The 22,217-nt window shown below is 46.4% G+C and overlaps 1 protein-coding gene across 6 annotated transcripts in view; it reads right to left on the minus strand.

Moving 5' to 3' along the window:
- SEC16A (SEC16 homolog A, endoplasmic reticulum export factor) overlaps nucleotides 1–22,217 on the minus strand; it is a 1,467,667-nt gene that overhangs the window by 128,431 nt on the left and 1,317,019 nt on the right. For 5 of the 6 annotated variants that reach the window (XM_069609587.1, XM_069609588.1, XM_069609584.1 and 2 more), the window contains one exon: nucleotides 14,390–14,455. In XM_069609587.1, coding sequence (XP_069465688.1) covers nucleotides 14,390–14,455 — 66 coding nt within the window. Of the gene's footprint in view, nucleotides 1–14,389; nucleotides 14,458–22,217 lie in introns of all 6 variants that reach the window. The other variant, XR_011268503.1, reaches the window with a different exon arrangement.

Here is a 22,217-nt window from a genome sequence, read left to right on the forward strand (position 1 = left end):
ATCATGTCTTTTATATGCATCACAGATTAAGGGCGACTAAGTTTCTAAATGAAATTAGCAATCTGAAAGGAAACATTTTAAAATGGCTTTTTAGACTACCAACAGCGGTAACTTGTGAATATAATTTATTGGAATGTGAAATTAGAGATGCTAGAGATATTTTAGAGTACAAATCTGCTATGTTGTATGTGAAGTTGAGTACCATGACAATTAACACATTTGAGGTAGAACTGATGAAAAGTTTCAAGACAGGAGAAAATTGCAGATATTTTAAAACATTGAATGTATTATATTCAGCATATTTTAAATGGGCCAAAGGTAATGCTCTGGATGGTTACTACAATCGCATCTGAAAGTGAAAAAACGATTACAATCCGATATTTATGGTCTGGCTAAAGAAAGAGATAGGATGATACACCTTGCTACAAAATCAACCAATTTTTTTTTTTTTTTTTAGAACAGTGGGCTATTGAGACAAGGAAACCCAAATATCAATATGCGTTTCCCCATCAGTCAACAGATCTCATCTCATGTTTAAAATTAATAGATGTGATACAATGGAGATATTAGGATCCAAAATAGGCATTAAGAAAAGGCTGAGATTATGTAGACTTTGTGGAATGGCATATATTGGGACGGCAAAACACCTGATATGCTACTGTGAAAGCCTTAATCAGTTGCGTGAAAAATATTTGATAAGATACAAGAACTCCGGATTAGAGGATAAGATAGAAATAATATGGCAAATACTGATGGAAGGGAATGATATTAATTTGATATTTCATATGATGAAATGTTATGAGCTGATTTTAAACATTTTAAAAGCGTTATCTGGTGGTTTTTATATATGATAATTTGATTGTTTAGATTTGGTGTTAGGAAGTGTAAGGTGATTGTGTTGTATATATGTAAAGCCTGTCATGGCTAAGAATATATTAACAATAAATAAATAAACAGTTACTTTTGTGCTATACACTGAACAGGCTGAGGGCAGAGAACAGATTTTAACCATTTCCTGGTGGACAGCTATGCACATTAATTCTTTACCATGTGCAACAGATGGCCTCAATAACACACCACCTCCCAAAGATATTTCAAGGGTATTTTGTAAAAGTCAACAGAAGACAAACCTGGATGAAAGGTGTTTGGGTGAGCCCCTGCCATGATTTGAAACCTCTTGTCAGTTTAAATCGTTCAGAGCCTTACCATTGCAGGACCTGGTGACGACTCCAGTCCAAATCATGGATAAAAGGAAGACTCCTGCAGCCATTCGACAGATCATGATTGGAGCCAAGACCCCAAAGAAAAGGTTCAACCTGCTGAAGAACCGAGGCCTACCGTTGTAGCTGACCAGCATGTTAGGGAGAATTCTCTTATGAGGCTAATTTCCCAAACCTAGTGAGTCCCCCAGCAGCTTTGCTGGATTTTTGGGGTTTGTTTTTTTTCTCCTGCTAAGAGTGAGACTCTTTTACTCCCACTCTTAGGCATGATTTGAGATATGTCTCTGACTGTGTGTGATTTGGGCTATGGGGTCTTTTACTCCATAGGGTGTCATCTGTGTTTTTTTGTGTATGTGTTACACAGCACCCTCAGTGCAGTAACACAGGGGTGTCATAGTGACCCCCAAACAGACTCCATATCCTGGGACTGACTACTGTCTCCCAGGGCATGTAAAGTCACCATTGACTTTACTAGTCTTAAATTGTGAACAGAACCAGTACAAACCATCATATTGTGGAAGTACTGGAAGGGGTTAATTATATTGCCCCTGGGTCTGTTTTCAAGAGAGCACTGTCCAGTCCCCCCTTGTCGAGTTTCTGGCTGGTGGCAGTGGTTACCACATGAAATAGTCCACCGGAATATCCTCTATGGGATTTTGCCATTGAATTTAAACGCACCACTTTTTGGTGCAATGTTAAAGATACCGCCGGTTTATTTATTTAATATTAAATTCACGGTTGGGTCTTTTTGCCAGAACTCTTTTCTAAAATGGCGTTCGTATCCGTCTCTGTAACTCTGACCAAGGTCGAGCCCTTTGTTCCACTTTTTGGCGGGCTTCTCCACAGAAGCCCTCCAAATGGTGCTACTCTGTCCGGGTTCCACAGGATGGGTGGGGAGGGGAATTGGCACCCTGGACTGCGTTGCCTTAGCAACTCAAGTCGCACTCTGTTCTGATTGGGCCATTGGTGAGCCGCCCGGCTCACCACTTAGTATGTTTGAGTGACAGCTAGGCTGTTGAATGAGGGTTTTTCTGCATAAAAGCAGGGCCTTTGGGACTGGAACTTCAGAACTCGCCACAGGATCTAAAAATCCGAAGAGGGAAGAAGCTGAGCCATCTGCAACGATGACACCACCGGTGGAGCCCTGCTGCAACAAACTCACCACTTTCCCAACGACAAGAGAAGATCTTCTGCTGGACGAGTCTTCTTCCTCTGAGCTGGCGGGACCAACCAGTTTGCCCTTTTCGACTTCCAAAGACGTCTCTTGGTCGAATCCCCGTGCCAAACACCCCGGCGACCTTATAGCCAAGCTTCACCACTTTGACCGCGAATAAAAGGAACGCACCTTTTATCGACGAACTCCGCGGCTGGTTTCATCCCTGTGCAGTGCAACGGCTCCACGTTTCCTCCTCGACGAGATCCTCTCTTCCCCTGGTCGAAACAACGAACTGCAACCACTGCCAGGAACAACTGCCACCGCTGGAGCTTCCTCTCTGTTTAAGGTACTGTGTCCTGCCTAGCCTCCCTTTCAACCGTTTTCCCAAGGTGACCCTTAAATCCTTGCCTTTCCAACTGGGTTGGCCCCAGACCTAACTTTACCTTCTTGAACCGCCCCAACCTCCTTTGAACATTCTGCAAAGACTTTTAGTGCATTTTAAATCGTGTGATCCTGAGCGCATTTTGCTTTGCCCCATTTAAAGTGGGCCTGGCCTATGAACTTTGGCTCTACAGTATATACTGCCTTTCTTCTCTTGCTGAGAACTCCTTAAAGTGTTGGGACCTGTTTTATTTCTATGCTCTGTCTTTTTCTCTCCCTTTAACTGAACTATTGGAGTGCCATCAGGTTATGCGCTCACATCTGTTTAACAAATCGTGGGGTTTTAACTCTGACTTGTCTGATAGTTATCAAGGGAGGTGTGTATACTTTACCTGACTGTGTTTTAACTTGCTTTTGATTTGGAGTGCTAGTATATTGCCTAAAGTGTGTTTTAAATAAATAATTATATACTTTTTATACAAAGCTCTGGTCAGTGTTTGTTTGCTCTACTGTGTTTTTAGCCCTATTGTGTATACTCTATATCCTGCCCTACTCTTCTTGAGAGAAGTCTGACTGCTCAGCCACAGCTACCAGGTAACTCTGGGTGGTGCAGACTGCTACCAATTGGGTTTACCGCTTACTCCTGTAGTCTTAATCTTTTTGCAGTGTTCCCCAAGGGAACTGCACAGGATTCTGCCTAACACAGCATTGCCTCCTGCTAAATCCTGGTAAAGCCCTGCTCCTAAGTCCTGATCCAGGCCCTTGTTGGTGCTTTTGCCCCATAATCAGTGGGAATAACCAGTTTCAACCCTGGCTCGAGTATCCATGCCTGCTAAGCCTTCAGAAGTGTCCCTGCACCACCAAATGGACTGACCAGCTCTCTCCTGGGCTACGTCGCTGCTGCAGACGCCACTATGAGTGCATCCTTGGAACTTGGAGAAACTTCAACTTGTGATACAAGATTCCTGCTTCTGCATTAACAGCCTTCTGTGCTTAATAGAAGCCATGCAGGGCATGCTCCTTTGTTTGCCAAACGAAGATCACCTGTTGTCTGCTTACCCTGCTCAATCCTGTTGGAGCCAGTCTCTTCCCTCCCTTGAGACCCCCTGACCTCCCGCGACCGGAGCAAGCACACAAGTACACAAGTACATGGCCCCCAACGGATTCCGGAACTCCTGAAGTGATATCTGGAAAAATTAGAGTGGGTAGGAGGGTATACGTTTACATACCTGTTTCGTCCTCATGTCCTCCTCTTAGGGTTGGTGTCCAGTCATTCATTCGAAAACAAAAGGATCGAATGCAATACATTCGAGTCAAAAGGACCGAAATAAAAAAGACTGAATGCCTTTTTTTTAATGTATTTTTTTGGCGGGATTTGGTATAGGTAAAATTAATGGTTTTTGGCCTATATGTTTTGCAATCCATTCCTTTCATGATTTATAAAAAACAATTGATAAAGGTTGATAGACTATTCCAATCCTTTTTGTGGGGTGCTGGGAAAAAGCCTCGGGTTCCAAAATATATAATGATGCAAAGTGTGGAGAAAGGGGGATTTAGTTATCCAGATTTACTGAAGTATTATAAAGCATTTTTACTTAAAAAGAGTTCATATTATTTTAGGGAAGTGAATGAAAAGAATCCGATTTGGCCGAGTATGGAAAGGGGTATATGTGCACCATATGATCTGGGGAATATTTACAGTATGGGTAAATTGCTGAATAAACGATTGAAGCTAATTCCCGTGGTGGCAACTAGACAGTTGATAGGGTCATGGTTTCGAGAAAATGGCAGGGCTATGGCTTCAGCCCGGATGCTTCTATTTGGTATAATGAAGCTCTGCAAATAAATAATAAATGTCTAAACTGGATTAGTTGGACTAATAAGGGAATTCTGAAGCTAGGGGATGTGATGGATGGGAGCCAATTGTTGGGATTTGAAGATCTACAGTGTAGATATGGTTTGAATCAGAGAGAATTGAATAGATACTTGGCTCTAGCTTCCATGATTAATTTAAGGATAGGTATGGCTGGGGGAAAACCAGAACTTAGCAAATTATTGAAAGGTCAGGAATATTGTGTACGGACTTGTATACAATTTATGCCTATTGGTGAAAATATTCAATCAGCATGGACTGGACTGAAGGAATGTTGGTCACATGATATTGGGAGGGTTATTACTGATGAGGACTGGAGTGACATACGGAGGGTGAATTTACATTTGGGAGCAGACATGGGTTTGCGTTTGATTCGACAGAAGATCATTGGAAGGCTATATTGGACACCGGTTAAGATGTTTAAATTGGGTCTTCAATCTTGTGATTTATGCTGGTGCTGTGACATTGGTAGAGGTACCCTGTTACATTTACTGTGGGAATGTCCGAGAGTGCAATTGTACTGGCGGGATGTCATTGATAGGATTGATCTGATTTATGGAATAAACTCACAAAGGTCTGCAGCTAATATAGTTCTATTGTCACATAAAAATAGATGTGTGCGTTCTAGAAAATGTACTTATTGGATTGATAGGGCAGTGATGGTAGCAATTAAATTAATTCTCAGAATTTGGAAAAAGAGGAAAAAGCTTAATGTCGAGGAGTGGTTAACGGAGTTGCATATTCCATCACAGTATAGTATAAGGTTTCATTGGAAAATAAAGATAAAGGTGAGGAATACATAAAGTTATGGGGCCCATTTTTGGCTCTTTATGATTAATGTGACAGTGGAGCTGATCTGGTGGATATGTCATCTGAGGAGGAAAGGGGGATAAGGCAGAGGTGATGGTGTTTTTTTTGTTTATTTTTTATTTTTTTTATTTTTTTTTCTCTTCGCCCCACTTGTGTTGTCTCTTGTGTTGTTCTGTGTATATTTGTCAGTTTGCTGTTATGTTTCGCAGGATAAAGCTATTATGACAGATTGAAGATGTATGATGTTTATATTGTTCTGTAAATTAAGTTGTGACGCTTTACTGTGAGACATTGTTTACTTTATTGGTAGTTGTTCATTGCAAACTTAATAAAGTGTTTTTAAAAAAAAAAAAGGACCGAAATAAAAAAGACTGAATGCCTTTTTTTTATGTATTTTTTGGGGGGGATTTGGTATAGGTAAAATTAATGGTTTTTGGCCTAAAAACTTCAGGCTTTTTTTTCGGTCCTTTTGACTCGAATGTATTGCATTTTGATCCTTTGTATTCGATCCTTTCATCCATAACCCTTAGGGTTACATAGAAAAAGTCCTGGCCCTATCTCTCCCTTGCCTGACTAAGATCGGGACTAAGATTGGTGGTGATCTAGTCTAGGCCCCCCTCCATCCCATGGGGAAAGTTACTTACTTGAACTTTTCCTGACTTTTGGAACTATGAACCGCAACCACTCGCATCATCCAAACCAATAGTAAACCTACTTGAACAGTATGTTTTTTGTAACTGGTGACTCTAGGGCAGTAGGCCCCCTTCCATTTTGGCTGGACTTACTAAGTATTAGGGATCTATTCTAGTGTTGCTTTTAAGCGTTTCCACTGTTTTTTCTACTTCCCTGTATTGCATCTGTTTTGAATCTATTGCTTTTCTATCTTCTCACTGACTTTACCACATACAGTTATTGAAAGTATTGCTGATAACTCTGGCACACTATTGCATAACTGTCTTTATGGTAAAGTGTTGGGGCTCCCGCTAGAACACATAAGGGTACATATATATATATATGTATTATATAGTAGTTGGGTGACGATACTTACCTAGAGGTTTGATTGCTTAGTGTGAATTTTAAAGGCCTAATAAATCATTGTATATTTTTGTACTTCTCTGTCTAACTGGAATTATTGGTGTGTCTCTCACTGTAGCGCTAGACCACTCTCACCCCCCCCCTCCTGAGTCTAAGACTTGCCGCTCTGCTACATATGGTTGGGTTTAGCTACACCTCAGAGTCTATCCTGTTCACCACAGGTGAGGTTGGCCTCCCAAAATCCACCCCAAGGATTGATTGTGGAAATCCATCTCAACAATCATTCCCAGCTTCCACCCAATCACACACAAGGGAAACCAAGTACAGTCGCCTGGTAACTATTTCACAAAACTATGGGCTCCATTTTAGAAACCACACAGAAGGTAAGGCTCCTTCAGGGAAGTTTATTCCCTTTGAGATAAACATCGAATTCTATGCACAGACACAGGTTGGCCATAAACTCTTCTGAAGATCCCAACTTGTCAAAGTCATGCTTTCAAGACTTGAAATATCTATTTTTACTAAGTTAAACCCCTGCAATTCTTAATTTCCTTTTCTTGCACAGCAAACAGAAGAACAAGTTACTTACTCCTGGTAACGTTCTTTCGATTGGATGTTCCTCCCACGTATTCCTCATCTTATCATAATTATATCTGCAGCTTTAGCTGCTTTGGAATTCTTTTTCGAAAGGGGTCGCTGTGTGCTGTCGAGTCGATGTCCCTCGAAGGCCCCGTTCGACTGTCGACATCATTATCAGTATAAGTAGCGCCCATTAGCTTCAGATCTGTTCCCCCTACCCCCTGAAGAGGGATTACCAGATGTACCATAGACCGTAGGCTCCAAGAAAGCGTAAAGTGTAATAACATGTAAATTGTACGGTGAGGCAGGCTGGGAGGGGCGATGAGGAATACGTGTGAGGGTAATCCGATCGAAAGAACGTTACCAGGGGTAAGTAACTTGTTCTTTGAATTGGTTGTGTCCTCTCACGTATTCCTCATCTTATGATAGCCTCCCAAAGCAGTAATAATTTGGAGGTGGGAGTACATATAACATTTTGTTTTAATCATGGATCGAATGAAGGACCGCTTTTGCAAATTGTCCTCCCTGACTAGAAGATGAATCCAGACAGTAATGTCTCACAAAAGTGTGAACAGACGACCAAGTGGGCGCTGAACAAATGTCTTTGACTGGGACACCTCTTTGAAGAGCAGCAGAGGTTGGCATGCCCCTTGTGGAATGTGCTCTTAGGCCTTCCGGCGGGTCCTTGCCCGCTAATCTGTAACATTCACCAATAGCCAGGATTATTCATCTGGATATGGTTCGATTTTTAACAGCCAATTTGGGGCCAGTATAGCCAATTAATAATTGTTCATTTTGGCAAAATTTAGCCATTTTAGATATGTAAAAATATAATCCTTTTTGGGTCCAGTCTATGTAATCTTTCCTCCTCCTTTCCCGGATGGGGAGGTGGATAGAAATTGGTAAAGTAATTTCTTGCGACAAGTGGAAGTCGGAGACTACCTTAGGTAAGAAAGAAGGTTTCACCTTGAGAATAACCTTGTCTTTATGGAAAACTGTATGTGGAGGTTTACAGCAAAGAGCCTGCAACTCGCTTACCCTGCGGGCTGACGTTATTGCAATAAGCAAAACAGTTTTCAATGTTAAAAGTCTTAATGGGCATGAGTGTAAAGGCTCAAAAAGGAATGCATGTTAAAAATCAACACCAGATTGAGATCCCATACAGGGGCATTGAATGGAATTGGTGGAAATACATTGGGAAGGCCTTTTAGGAATTGAACAATCGGAGGGATCTTAAAATAGGAATCTTACTCTGAAGAGCGCTTGATCGCGCCGCCAGGTAACCTTTAATTGTTCCAATCTGGAGGCCCAGATTTGCCAAATGTAACAAAAAGGAAAGCACCACAGGTGTGTCACATACAAAAGGGATCCACATTCTTATCCCTTATGTCACCAGCTGCTGAACTTGTTCCAACCACAGCGGTACTAAGATTTTGTTGCTTGCCTTCTGGCAAAAGCAAAATCTCTATTACGTCATCCGGGAGGTCCCAATCCTTGCATCTCAGCCTTTCAGAAACCATGCGTGAAGGCTGCGTGTCTTGACATCTGGATGGAGAACCCAACCTTCCACTTGCGAGAGAAGATCCTCTCTTTGTGGAAGACTCATTGGAAGTGAGATGGACATGTGCAGAAGGTCCGGGTACCACGTCCTCCTAGCTCAATCCGGAGCAATTAGGATAATTGATTTCGCAAACTTTCACAACCTCCTGATCACATGAGGAATGACAGGGACTGGAGGAAACGCATACAGGAGTGGAAATTCCCAGTCCACCACAAACGCGTCCCCTAGAACTCCTCTTGCAGGAAATTCCCTGGAGAAAAACAGTTTGCACTTCCGATTGACACTGGTCACACACAGATCCACTTGAGGGGTTCCACAAAGGGTGAAGATCTCTTGAAGGACTTTATGAGCTAGTTCCCACTCGTGGGAGACTGTGCTCTGCCTGCTCAGAACGTCCGCTGCGTGTTCTCTCTGGCTAGGTGAACTGCTGATAGGGAGATTCCTTCTTGAATAGCCCAGAACCAGAGCTGCATTACACCTCTGCACAGTGGTAGTGACCCTACACCACCTCTCTTGGTTAGGTAGTACATGGCCAATGTGTTGTCTGTCATTATCAGGACATTCTTTCCCCGTACAGAGGGCAAAAAGGCATCCAGCGCTAGTCTGATTGCCCTCGGCTCCAAAAGGTTGATATGTAGTTTGGACTCAGATGGAGACCAACAATCGCTGATTGTCAGATCATTGGTGTGGTCTCAGATGGAGACCAACAATCGCTGATTGTCAGATCATTGGTGTGGGCTCCTCACCACACTGCAGTCATCTCTGGCCATGGCTGTCAAAAAGATTCTCCCTTGAGAATGTTGTCCTTGCAAGCCCACCACAGAAGGTCCTGAGAGAGACTGCTTGGAACTTTCAGGTCGTCTGACATTCTGCCTGAAAACTGACCATTGAGTCCTGAGAGCCCATTGGAGGGATCTCATTCTAAGGCGACCCTCTAGCACCAGGAAAATGCAGGATGGCATTAAAACCGAGCAACCCCAGAAATCGAAGGCCAGAAGATGCTGTGTACTCTTGAATTTGATAACCATCTGCAGAATGAGTTGAGCTCGCACCACGGGTGGTGAGGCTTTCCCTGAGGAAGCATCCTTGACTGCTCCAATAGATAGTCTTTGAGATGGTATCATGTGGGACTTCTTGTAATTGAGGGAGAGGCTCAATCCCCTCTCTCCTGAGACTCGCTGCCACCACCGCCATCAACTTGGTGAAAACCCTTGGGTTGGAGGTCAGCCCGAATGGCAGAATTCGAAACTGATAATGAGAACCGCCAACCACGAACCTCAGGTACTTTCTGTGTTTGGGATGGATAGGAACATGAAAGTAAGCATCCTCAAGGTCCAATGACACCATCTAGTCTTGGAGTTGGAGAGCCTGAAGGATTTGGGAAAGGGTAACCATCTTGAACTTGTCCTTCCTGAGGAACATGTTCAAGTTTCTTAAGTTCACGATGGGTCTCAATCCTCTGTCCTTTTTGGGAATATGGAAGTATGGGGAATACCAACCCTTGTTCCTTTCCGCTACAGGTACATGTTCTATTGCACCTTTCTCTAGCAGGGTCAAAATGTCCTGCATTAGGAAAGGATCCAGAATTTTTAAAGAGTTGTGGATGATCCTGAGGCCTTTTTTGGAAAGGAAGCCGGTAACCTTGGGCTATGGTTTCCAGTGCCCAAGCATCTGAAGTAATGCCTCGCCATTTGTTCAGAGGCTGAGTAAGTCTGCCTCCTACCGGGGTCTTTTGAGTCAAGGCCTCTGAGTGGTTTTGAGGTGGCTGAAGCGTTGGCTGGTGGTAAAACTTCTGCTGCTTGGGTTGGCTTAGCACCTCTCCCTCGTCCACCACGAGGGAATCTTCTCAGACCTCTTTGACCGGCTTGTCCTCTCCCAATTGAGGAGTAGAATCGGAAGGACTTACCCCTCCAGGAAGATGAGCCAGAGTAGGGGTGTTGAGGCTGTCTAATGGCGGTGCTGAGGGATTTAGGCGCCGTCTTTGAGGTTTGCACCTTTTCCAAACTCTCATCCGTCTTGCTGCCAAACAGCCCCAAGCCGTCAAAGGGCATGTTGAGTAGTCTAGCTTGCACATCTGGTGCAAAGCCAGAACTTCCTCAACCACGCAAATCTGCGTAACACTGTGCTAGCCGCCATGGATCTGTAGATGCTGTCTGCAGTATCCAGACCTGACTGGAGACATTCACCCATTGCCTCCTTTCTTTGATGATTGCTGGAAGCCGTCTCTTTCCTCTCCTTCTGGGGTGTGGTCTGCCACCATAGCTACGCAGTCCCAAAGGGTAAACGTAAACCTCGACAAGGTACAAGTTACAAAAGTTGATTTTAATGCCATACTGCCAGCAGTAAATACCTTTCTTGCTCAGGCATCCACTCTCTTATCATCCTTATCAGGAGGGATTGATGGGTATGCCGACTGCTTGGTAGATGCAGCAGCCTGAACCACCAAACTTTCTGGTGTTTGATAGTCAGATACTCTGGGGCGCTGCTGGATAGTATTTTTTAGCACATTTCTTCTTCACTGCAGTGTCAGTTTCTGGTGTCTCCCAATTTGCGGAGACTCTTATTTGTAATGCAGTGTGAAATGGGAAAATTGCATCTTTCTGGGAACCCTGGTCCAAGATGTTAGTCATGTCATCCTGCTAAAAAAAAAAAAGGATTAGGTCTGCTCCAGCCTCAAAACGATATCCTTACTCTTTAGTCTCCTATATGTGGAGTCAGCATGTTCAGTAGGGTCTGGCTTGCCAATTCTAACTCGGGAGAGATATCTAACCCACTGGCTGACTGAAGATTGTCATATAAATCGTTTAATCTAGACTCATCAGAGACTAGTTCATCTGGCACATTAGGGGTGCCAAATTGTAACCCAAATGGTGGCGAGTTCTCATCTGAAGGTTATTCATCTCCATAGATGGCTGATAAAGACTCAAACTCTTTTAGACAAAGGTTTGAAAATCTTTTCCTGGACTACCACTGGCTTCGACAATTCCGAAGTAATCGTCGACAATGACTTCGAAGTGGGGATAAATCCTCGACGATTTCTTGTCCGATTGAGATTTTTCTCGATGCAGAACCGGCTTAAGGCTCGGTTTTGAAGATTCTGTCTTTGACTTCCCTTTGTCGCCTTTTTGCAGATCGGCATGGGCTTTCTGCTTGTCCTTAGAGGGGGTTGAGGCCACATTCTGGAAGATTTTGAGCATTTCATTACGAAACTCATCCCAGAGTCAGATCTAGGTTGGACACTTGATTACCTCAGCCGAGAAATCACTGGAGGTTGAAGGTGACTTATGATGCAGTTTCTTGGTCTTCTTCGAAGAAGACGAAGGATGACGTGATCGACTTCTCGATCAACACTGTTTTGATTTTTACCTTTATACTCCCTGAGAGCCTTTTCGGTCATCGCCTGACAGGAGCCACAGTCGGAGGTATGGTGACCGGTACCAAGACACCACAGACATATGCGGTGGGGGTCAGTGATCGACATCTTCGATCCACAGTCTTGGCACTTCTTGAAGCCCATCTTAGGCGTAGATGCAGCCGACGCGGATGACTTTTTCGAAACGAAAATAACTATCCAAGTTCACAGAAAAACCAAAGCGCGCCGTAATTCTGTCGAAGCGTTGGCTCAGAAAAACAGAACTGAAGCCAACGGGCGCTGTGTGTGCTACTTATACTAATGATGGCGTTGACAGTCGAACAGAGGCCCTCGAGGGACATCAACCCAACGAGACAGCACAGAGCGCCCGCTGTCAAAAAAATGTTTCGAAGCAGCTGAAGCTGGAGAGATAATTATCAGAAGATGAGGAATACGTGGGAGGACACAATCCATTTGAAAGATAGTTTTAAATGTATTGCATTAAAATTACCTTATTCAATGTCCTCTAATCATCTTGCTGCACCCAGCACCTTGCAGCAAGCAAGACAATGAAGCTTTGGCAGTTAGGCCACATTTACTGCTAGCAGTGTCTTGTGAACTTGAGAGTAACCCTGCTGCCTATATGTGGGAGAATGCTCATGTACATTTAACACAGAGGTAGACAGCACACCTCTGTCCCAACACATGGCAGGACGAGACAAGAGCCCTGGACACCAATTGCATTAGCAACCGTGAGACACAGAGGTGTGCAGCCTATATACAGAACAAAGCTGCAACCTACAAGAAAAGTAAAACAGACGTTCATACTCACCTACCTGAACAACCACTGGTGAAAACCTTCTGCACCCCCTTGCATCACTAGGGCTGTACGTTCAATTACCTAAACAGATGCAAGACGCACCAGCTTCAGTAGTTCAACTTGTCCGGCATTCCAGAATCTTTAAGTTCCACCACAGCGCTCCTGCTTGTTTAAGACAACCTTCAGCTTCACTGGAACACATGGCATTGTCCGGTCACATTATGACGACCTAACAGTCAACTGCCACTGGCCTGAAGTTTTTGAAGAATACCTAACTGCAATGTTCCCACCATTCGAATCACCTTTGGAAACGCTCTTCGAGTGCAGCCAAAGGAACACCCAGCAACATTAGAGCATGTAGTCACCACATGTAGCCACAGAGTACTAGTATCAAGCTCCGTCAATCAGAATCTGGTCAGCATCTCCTAATTTTTCCTATAAGAGGCTAAGCATCAGGATAAAACGTACACCTCTTCTAGCAGCAGAAAAATGAACAGTGGGGAAAGATACGTTGCTAGGATCAAGCATGGGATGATGGTCTAGTCAATGTAGTCATGGAGCTGTATGTAAGGTTCTATGGCCAAAAACAAAAAGAGCAATTTTTTCGCCCGATTGTGTGTGGCCTTTAAAATGCAGAAATGTCACATACTGCCCCCCTCTCCCACTCAGAAGACAATCCCGCCCCCACACTTACTCTACCACTGGATTTCCAGTAAATCAGGGATTTAACCCCCCCCAATCCCTCTTTCATCACCCACCACCTCCCAGCCCAACAGATTTCCCCCCTCCTGTCTGCCCCGCCCGCCCCCTCCCTTCCTTACCACAGCCATTCCCCCCTCCTCTCCTGCAGATGCATGCACACTCGCAAAACACACATATGCATGCATGCATGCATGCACGCACGCACTCAAACAAAATATACTTACATCGCTCCTGCGTCTTACCTCTCCTGCCTGTCGGCCCCTGTGCGCACTCATGTGTGGCAGGGGCATGACAGTTTGACTTAGAAAGACCACTCAGAGAGGTCTCAGAACAATCTTTTGAAACAGTTTTTTCCACGCATTTTTAAATGAGAGTTCTTCACTCCACACCATATAGAATATGATAGTTAAAAGACAATTTCCCATGGTCTAAATCCCATAGATGTGGACAAAATGTCTGCTGCTTGGGACTCTAGGGTATGCATATCAATTAATCTTGCTTGAGTCTCCAAAAAGAAGGGACTGCAAAGGACGCATGGTAGGATGCAAAAGTTTGCTGTGATGGGTTCTTGGTCAGTGAATTTCTGGTTTTCCTTCACTGAATAAGTTATTTAACATTTAAACATTTCTCATGAAGGTGGGGTTGTACAAATAAAAGGACTTGTTTATTTAGTGACTGGCATTTGAACCCGATGGCTATAGTTACAATTGAATGATCTGAACTGGAAAAATATTAACTTTCAAATAGGAATTTTAATGTAAGGAATAAGCACGTGCTGGGCCTTCTACTCTTCACTCCAGTAGTGTTCCATTGCGTTGCAGTTCACATGCCACATTACTAAAGTAAAAATATGCAAGATGCACAATAAATTGCAGCAAAACCTTCTGCACCTCTTCTTACCTCTCCTGACTGTGATCCATCCACATTTGCAGGGAGTTCATAAGCAGATGGAATCTGTGCACTGTGCTGTTGACGAAATGCAGAACAGGTTAATCCGACTTCTAGAGGTTGCATTATGCAAAAAACGTTTTTTCCAATGCACTTTTCTGGAAATGATTTGGAAATGTAGGCATAACGTACTAAATAAAACAGATATCACAGTACTGTGTATTAGTGAGGCTTCACAGAATCCCTCTGCTAAAGGGTTCATAATGTCAATCCACTAGAGTGAGAACATGGTGTCCAACAAGTTAGTCTAAAACACATCTTAATGTAGCAAAGCAGCCTGGCTTTAGGGAGTAGAAAAAGGGCTTGTATCGAGAGAAAATGTGTCATCCGCAAGCACAAGAAAAGACCCAACAATATATATTCAAAATCTACACACATTACTGTTACGACAGTTTTTTTCTGAAGTCCAACTAAAGGGCTTAGCAAAACCATTCAACTGAGACAGTACAAGACTCCACTCTTAGTATAAGGCTCTACCACCTAAGCGTATGGTAGCGTAGACAGAGCAGCCAGGCTTATTTTAGGAGGGAGAGAGGGCTGCAGAATCATTACAGAGAAATTGTAATACAAATATGATCCAAAGAAACACTGAAACACTATGTATTGTACTAAAAGATTTATTTAAATACAAGCAGGCCCAGATAAATCTTGGGGGGAATAAGTACTATCACAGATCATATAAAAACCACAACACTATGCTTTAAAGTACACAGACCACAGCATAGACCTTAGAAAACTAACAGCAGTCTAGGTAAATCAAACCTTTTTCATACACATTCAGTATAGGTCACACCTATTCTTGGGGAGTAAAAACGAAGTTACTTTTAGATTACCTTCAGTAATACAGGGTAGTAGACCCTAGCAGTTGTACCGTGACTCTCAGCAAAGAAATCACACAGTAAAACAACCGGACAATATACTTTTCTGAATAGTGGAATACACATTCTAGGGACAGTAAAAACCTATAACTCTGATTCAGGATAACACATGTATTCTAGGGGAGCAGGACCTTGGGGTGCAATATACAATTACACTTACTTGTCAGCTCAGTGGAACACAGTCTAAGATCAGTAAGAACCTTTTACACTAACTGAGGATTGCACCATGCATACCAAGGTCAGCTACACCTAAAAACACTTTTCAAGAATGGCGCACAGCTATCCAAGGCAGGTAAAACCGATATACTTTAAAAAGGAGCTATCATCAATTTAACGATCAGTATAATCTAAGGCAGACTTATTCTGGACAGGCTAACTGCTAGTCAGGGGAAGTAACACCCAATTGGGGACACTCATACATTTATAACCCCAACAGGAATAGCACAGTGAAACTAACAGCATTACTTTTGGCAAGTGGGGGACCCAATTCACAGGTGAGTAAATAAACCCTATATCTACTTTGTTAGAACGGCGAAAGTTTCTTTTTTTTAAACTGTGTTTATTTTTGCAACAGAGCAGAGTGAAAACATTACAAATACAATCAGCACATGGCAGTCAGACCCCAACCTTTCCCGCCACCCCTGACCCCCCACCCATGCCCCCTATGCTTCTTCCTCCGCTCGACCTGTCGCTGCTCCTTCCAGAATTCCTGCAGTGTTCCGGGGTAGGTAGGTTATGGCTGGGAACCTCTGGTTGTAGACTAGGAATGGGGCCCAGGTGTCCTGAAAGCGGTGCAGAGTCCTGGATCTGGCTGCTGTTATCTTTTCTGCGATCAGAATGTCTAAAATTTTCCCCACCACAGCACCATCAGGGGACCTTCAGCGGTCTTACAAGTGCGGGCCACCACAATCTGCATTGCCAGGAGACATTGAGTAAAGAGAGTGGCCTTTCTTTCAGATCTTGGGTAGCATCCCTGGACTAGGGCTCCCAAAAGGATGATTTCGGGTTCAAGTGGGATTGTCTTCCGGGTGATGTCTGCGAATGTTGTCACGCATTGGGACCAGAAAAGTTGTACCTTCGGGCACGTCCACCACATATGGTAAAAGGTACCTGGCTGTCCACATTGTCTCTAGCAGGCGGGACTCAAGGCCTGATTTATGTGGTGAAACCTTAGGTGGGGTAGTACCACCGTAGTAGGAGTTTGTATGCACATTCTTGGTTTGTGATGCAGGACGATGCTGAGTGTGTTTGTGACCAAATATCCACCCAGTTCTGGTCAGTTAGCGGGTGCCCCAGATCTGCCTCCCATTGGGCCATTGCTCGGGTTTTGTAGCTGAGAAAAGCTCCTGCGAAGCATTTATATAAAGCCGAGATTCTTCGGCTTGCAGTGTTAGTTCAAGAGGAATTGGCGTGCGCGTTGCTGCTTACCGGGTTTGTGGGTGAGAGCACCAGTGGCGAAGTTCAATATAGGTGAACCTGTCTCTTTCAGCCAAAAGGACTCTTTACCTTGTTCAAATGTTCACGGGTGCCCTTCCGCGAACAGTTGGCCCAGTGACTCTAAGCCTCCACTTATCCAGTTCTTGAAGTTGTGGGGATTGGTTCCGGGGGTAAAAGAGGGATTCATAAAGACCGGGGAAAAGGGGCTAAAGCCCTTCGGGATCTTTTGTCACCGCTGTGCCCTGTCCCATGCTTTTAACGTGTGTTTGGTGGAGAGTAGGAGTACGTCTGTGCTTTGTCAGAGATGTGGTGGGGTGTGTGGGAGAAAACGTAGTGGAAGAGGCAGCCGGGATTGTTCTATCGCCACCCATTTTTTCCCCTTCCAGATGAATTGGAGCAATTTCCTCTGGAGTCCCTGGAAGGCGGTCAGGGCAATCGTTACGGGGAGAGCGGAGCAGGCGTACAGAAATCTAGGCAGGAGATTCATCTTACTCGCTGTGATGCGTCCCATCAGGGAGATTTCCTGTGTTGCCCACCTCTTCAGGTCTTTTTCTAGTTCGCGAAAGAGTGGGGTGAGGTTTGCTTGGTAAACCGCTTTAGGGTCCGCCGGGATCTGAACTCCCAGGTAGGGGATGGCGTCCTCGCTCCATTGAACAGGGCATAGTGAGGAGAGGGCCTCCCAGTCGCCCGATGATAGACCAGACCAGACCGGACCCCAAGGCTACTGACTTATGTTAGACAATTATGGAAAAAGGCTTCTCGATTAACTATTTGTGTCATGGCGTGGCGCAGGGAGCGAGAGGGTTCCGTAAGAGTGAGCAGGGCGTCGTCTGCATAAAAGGCTATTTTATGTTGGGTGAGTCGGATTTGCAAGCCTTTGATGTTGGGTTGGCTCTGATCCTCTGGGCGAATGGTTCCATTACCATGGCGAAGAGTAGTGGGGAGAGCGGGCATCCCTGCCTGGTCCCACAGCCGAACGGTATTGGGGTAGAAAGGGCTCCATTGATTCGAAGGAGGGTCTTCGGAGCTTGATAATTTGCTAAAACCAACCTCTGGAACATGGGTCCGATGTGGAAGGCTTCCATGGTTTGGCTCATAAAGGTCCAGTCCACCCTGTCGAATGCTGTGATTTCCGGGTTGTGAGATCAATTAAGTTCAGGGCTCTGCAAACGTTCTCTCCCGTTGATCTATTGACGATGAAGCCCGCTTGGTCTGGGTGGATTATCTCAGGTAGGATGGCTGAAAGGCGGTTGGCCAGGACTTTCAAATAAATGTTAGCGTCAATGTTCATCAAGGCGATGGGTCTGTATGAGGCAGGGTTTGTGATAGATTCTGCCATGGAGGGAGTGACCGTGCCCGAGTCCCTGAAGGAGTTAAAGAGGGTGACCAGAGTGGTCACCAGTTGCAGTTGGAAGATTTTGTAAAATTTGGCAGAGGGCCTGTGTTCTGAGGGTTTTAATAACTTCCTTGTTTGTGATAGGTGCATCAAGGTTTGTTCGGGCTGTCTCCTCCAAGTAGGGTAGCGTCACCTTTTGTAGGTATTCCCTCTGTTTGCTCCAGTCTCTGGGCGTGGGGGACAGCACTTGGGCCAGGTGGTCCACCACCAACTGTTTCTCCCGCTCCGCATAGTGGACCCTACCTTCGGGGTCCCGTAGCCCGGTGATGGTATTGGTCCGTCTCACTTTGGCTAGTTTGCTCACCAACAGTTTATTCGCTTTGTTATTTTTGGCATAGTAAAATGCTTCGCTTTAGCCAGGAGATGAGCTGTGTGTTCGGCGTAGTGCGCCTCGATTTTGTTTCAGGCAGTGCGGATTGCCCGTTGTGTCTTCGGGGACCATCCCTTCAGCTTGTGTGTTTTTTCCGCTTCTTGGAGCTACTTTTCCAGGGAGAGGCGGGTTTGGCGTCTATCTTTTCGATATGCAGCTCCTTGGGCGATGAGTTCCCCCCGAATCACCGCTTTCATGGCATCCCATCTGTTCGCCGGATAGGTGTCTTCATTGCGATTTTCCTTAAAGAAGTTACGGATCGTGGAGGCAATTGCATCTCTCAGGGGCATGTCGTTTAAGATTGGGTCGAATAGGGCCCAGCGGCACGGCGCAGGGGGTGTAGCCTGGTGGGCTCGGAGTTCCAGGGTTACTGGTGCGTGATCAGATCAAGTCTGTGTTCCAATTGAGATTTCATTGGTATAAGCCAAGGTTCGCGGGGAGCTTAGAAGCAGGTCAATTCTGGAGAAAGTTCTGTGGACGTATGAGTAAAATTAAAAGTCCCTTTCTGTAGGATAGAGCACCCTCCAGGCGTCCACCACATCCAGGGTCCTGAAGAGGTGCAGAATTCCCAAGGCTGTGTTAAAATCTTGTGAGGAGGGAGGGTGTGACTTATCTTTTGGGACTCCGTTGAAGCGCCTCCAATCACCTTCAACCCTTCTGAGAAGGCTGAGAGGATCGTGCCCAGCAAGTCGTAGAAGGCCGCCTGGCCCACGTTAGGAGCGTAGGCGGAGACCAGCGTGTAGAGTTGGCCCAGTAGGAGGCACTAGATTGCCACGCAGCGGCCCTCTGGATCTACTTTAGAGTCTAGGATCCGCAGGTCTAGGGCCCTTCTGAAGAGGATCACCGTCCCTCCCTTTTTGGTACCATCCGAGGCCAGGAACTGCAATGGGAACTCTTTGGCTCTAAGGCGGTCGAAGTCCCCTGGGAGCAGATGGGTCTCCTGCAGCAAGGCTACGCCCGTGTCTTCGTCTAAGAGTCGCTGGATGATCGACTTGCGTTTAGCTAGGGAGTTCAGGCCCTTGACGTTAAGGGAGACAAATCAAGAGTCCGAGAGCTTTCGGGGTGGGGGGGTCCATTGCGGCAGAGGGAGGAGCACTAGCCGCCATTATAGAGGAGTAGCAACTGCTGGTCACTCTGTCTCTGGATTTGTAAACGGAGCCTCCCTGCCAATATGGCCATAGCCATGCACTCCGCCAACGTGGCGGAGTCTGGCAACTGGATGAAAAAGTAATTCCGAGGACTCATTGATGGTCTGTGCCTTGGAAATGGGCATGGGCCGTGGGGGGCCCGTCGATAGGCTCATTTTTAGAAGCTGAGGAGTTGGCGGTTCCGGGAGGGCAATCCGGGGGATGTAGAGGATCCGGGGAGGGCTAAGGTTTGTCGTAGGCATGTGGGAGGCGTGCCGGTAGTCATTTCCTTTTCCCATATCTCGGGACCAGGAAGTGCCCTTGGCTTTTGTTGGGGACGCTGGGGGTTCACCATTGTTGTCGGATTCTGTGCGTGCTGAGGCGCCCTCTGGGGAGCCAGAGTGTAAGATTCTCTCAGCGTCCTCTGTATGGGAAATTTTACGGCGGGATCCATTGTAGGTGAACTGAAGGGCTGTAGGGAAGAGCCATCTGTATCGGATTTGGCGGTTTTGGAGGAAAAGAGAGAGAGGGCGGAGGGCTTTTCTCTTCTGTAGGGGGAGTAGTGAGAGGTCCTGGTAAATCTGAAGAGGGGAACCCCTGGAACGTTAGTTCGTCTCGTGTGCGGCTCATCTCCGAGATGGCTTCCTTGCTTGTAAAGAAGTGCACTCTGGTTATCACATCAGGAGGGGAGTCTGTTGTCACCCTCCGTCGAGGGCACAGCCTGTGGGTACGGTCCAGTAAAAGCATCGGTTTGTCTAGGTGGGGGAGGAGGGCTTGAAAAAAGTTCCCCACATATTTGGGGACATCTTTGTCCGGGATCGAGGATGGTCAGAGATTACTGCGACAAGCCCCGTTTTCTAGGTCCTCCTGTTTAAACTCAAGAATCTCACACCTATTTTGCAGGGACTGGATCGAGCGTTGGATCTGCTCCATCGATGTTGATTGTTCCTGAGAGCGGTCTTCGATTTCCCCTATGTGCTGTTCCATTTCTGTAACCCTTTGGTTGGTATGTTCGAGTTTCGTGGTGAGTTCCGTCATGCATGATCTGAACTCGGTTTTAATGTCTGCCATAAAGGCCTGGATGTCTTCTTTGGTCGCTAGGGATTCTTTATCGTCCGCAGTCTTTTGTGGAGCTATTTTGAGGGGGGTATCAGTTTTCTTGGCTTTGTCGGTTGCCAGTAACATTGTGGAGATGTCCGCATTTTTATTGGCCTTTGATTGCTTAGCCATGGTGGGTTCCTGTTGTGGAGAAGGGGGCAGGTGTTGAGGTGTTTGTTAATTGACAAGCCGGGGCAGCCAGTTTAAGGTCATCGGGCTTGCCCATAATAGCACTACAGGATGGTGGGCGTTCAGTGCCTCCGTTTGGTGTTCTTTTTGGCTAGAGTATTGGTGTGGGAGGTTTCCGATCCCGCAGCGGGTGGGCAAGTGCTGCTGAGGCAGCCGATCTCCACTGGGCGTTGAGTGGGCCGGGGCACCCCAGGAAGGAAGAGGAGGGGGGAAACCCTATTTAGGGCTATGTTGCTGGTTGGGTATCAGGGCAAGCCTTGTAAGCGGGCCACTGGTGGTCAGGTGGAGCTGGCTTACCTTTAAGCGGGAAGTCCCCCTACCGCCGGCGTGGCTCTCGTAGGCCCTGTTGTGGATCTCTGTGGGTCCTTTCCGGGGTGAGGAGCTGGCCGCCGAACTCCAGTGGATGGGCAGGGGCGTCCCAGGAATAGGGTGACGATATGTCGCTTATGGAATGCGGCAAAAGACAAAGGCAGGTTGGATTCCACGAGAGGTGGGAAGGTCACTGCCAAGGCTCCTTCTGCCGGTGGTGCGCCTCAGCAGGGCAGCTGGGTGGGCCGGGGCACCCTAGGTGAGGTTAAGGAGGGCCTCCGGGCCCTGGAGATGTCCCGAGGCAGTGCTGGATTGGCCTGATCTTTTGGTGGAGGGGAGGGGGGGCTTGCTGGCTGCCCCACTCCAAGGCGAGGGGGGGGGAGGAAGAGGAGAACGGGGAGCCTGGAGCTCGCCCGCGGCAACGCAAGCCTTCTCGCGTCCTTGGCGCCACGGCCGCAGCAATGCCACGGGAGGGGCCAAGGAGTGCGGCTCTGGGTCCGGCGTCGACTGCAGGAGGGAGCCACGGGACCGGGCTGGAGGCAGTGGGGGGCCTCGGGATGAATAGTGCCAGGGCGCCATGGGCCGCAATGTAGGCAGGGGGCTCCTTCCCCAGTCCACCCCGAAAAGGGCCTCCAGCAGGGCCTCGGTCCTCTTTATGTCCGGGGACCACGTCAGTGCGAGTCCCCGGCCGCCATCTCGGTCTTCCTCGGCTCCCGGTGCGCGAGATTGCCGGATGGGATTAGGGGTTCCCCAGGCACTGTGAGCCCTCTGCTTTGGCCCCCGAGGTCTCTGGGTACTCCCATCGTGCGGAGTGAAGATGGGGGGGCTGAAATTTAGCGCCAAACTCCAGTTATTTTGCTTTATCGACAGGCCCGGCACGGAGGCTCTTCGAGGAGCAGCCGCGGCATCGGTGCTCCAAGCCACGCCCCCTGCGAAACAGTTTGTAAGGAAAGTAAGACTTTATACTTTTCAGAAT

This window comes from Ambystoma mexicanum, chromosome 8, assembly GCF_040938575.1.
Source record: "Ambystoma mexicanum isolate Mex_15411 chromosome 8, UKY_AmexF1_1, whole genome shotgun sequence".
Taxonomy (NCBI): Eukaryota; Metazoa; Chordata; class Amphibia; order Caudata; family Ambystomatidae; genus Ambystoma; species Ambystoma mexicanum.